The following is a 700-nucleotide window of genomic DNA, read 5'->3' as shown; positions in this document are numbered from 1 at the left end:
GGGGCGGGGGCAGGGTCCTAGGGGTAGGGGCGGTGTTGGGGGTGTTTGGGGCCGGGGGCACTGTGGGGTCGTCTCAGCCTGACCCCCCCCAGGTACTACGCCTTCGACGAGCCGTTCGTGCGGGAGCTGCTGGGCAAGAAGCTGTCCAAGGGCACCAAGAAAGACCTGGATGACGTCAGTGCCAAGACAGGCATCACTCTCAAGAGCTGCCGGCGCCAGGTGGGCTCGGCCCGGGGCCATGGGGCCTGGCCCGGTCGCCCATGGGTCCTGGGGCAGCGGGGCCTGGGCTACCAGAGCGCCCACAATGCTCAGGGGTGAGGGCCTCCCAGGATGTCATGGGGCAGGCACTCACCCCCCACCTGCCTGTTCCCCCCCTGCAGTTTGACAACTTCAAGCGCGTGTTCAAGGCGGTAGAGGAGCTGCGCGGGCCCCTGGTCGACAACATCCAGCAGCACTTCCTGCTGCCCGACCGCCTCGCCCGGTACCGTGGGGGGCTGCGTGGCGCGTGGGTTAGGCAGAGAGCCACAGGGCTGTGTCTAACCCCCCTGCCCCACACAGGGACTATGCTGCCATCGTATTCTTTGCCAACAGCCGCTTTGACTCAGGCAAGAAGAAGCTGCAGTACCTGAGCTTCCGGGACTTTGCTGCCTGCGCCCAGCACCTCATCCAGCACTGGACGCTGGGTGCCGTGGGTGAGCCC

The 700-nt window shown here is 66.9% G+C and overlaps 1 protein-coding gene across 1 annotated transcript in view; it reads left to right on the top strand.

Annotated features, from left to right (window-relative positions):
* Positions 1-700, top strand: part of FIBP (FGF1 intracellular binding protein) — a 5,541-nt gene that overhangs the window by 2,150 nt on the left and 2,691 nt on the right. Inside the window, exons 2-4 of the mRNA XM_025212397.1 lie at positions 78-219; positions 381-481; positions 559-692. Coding sequence (XP_025068182.1) covers positions 78-219; positions 381-481; positions 559-692 — 377 coding nt within the window. The remainder of the gene's footprint in view (positions 1-77; positions 220-380; positions 482-558; positions 693-700) is intronic.

This window comes from Alligator sinensis, unplaced genomic scaffold, assembly GCF_000455745.1.
Source record: "Alligator sinensis unplaced genomic scaffold, ASM45574v1 scaffold1329_1, whole genome shotgun sequence".
Taxonomy (NCBI): Eukaryota; Metazoa; Chordata; order Crocodylia; family Alligatoridae; genus Alligator; species Alligator sinensis.
The sequence above is the reverse complement of the archived record's forward strand: the minus strand, read 5'-3'. Positions and strand labels throughout refer to the sequence as shown.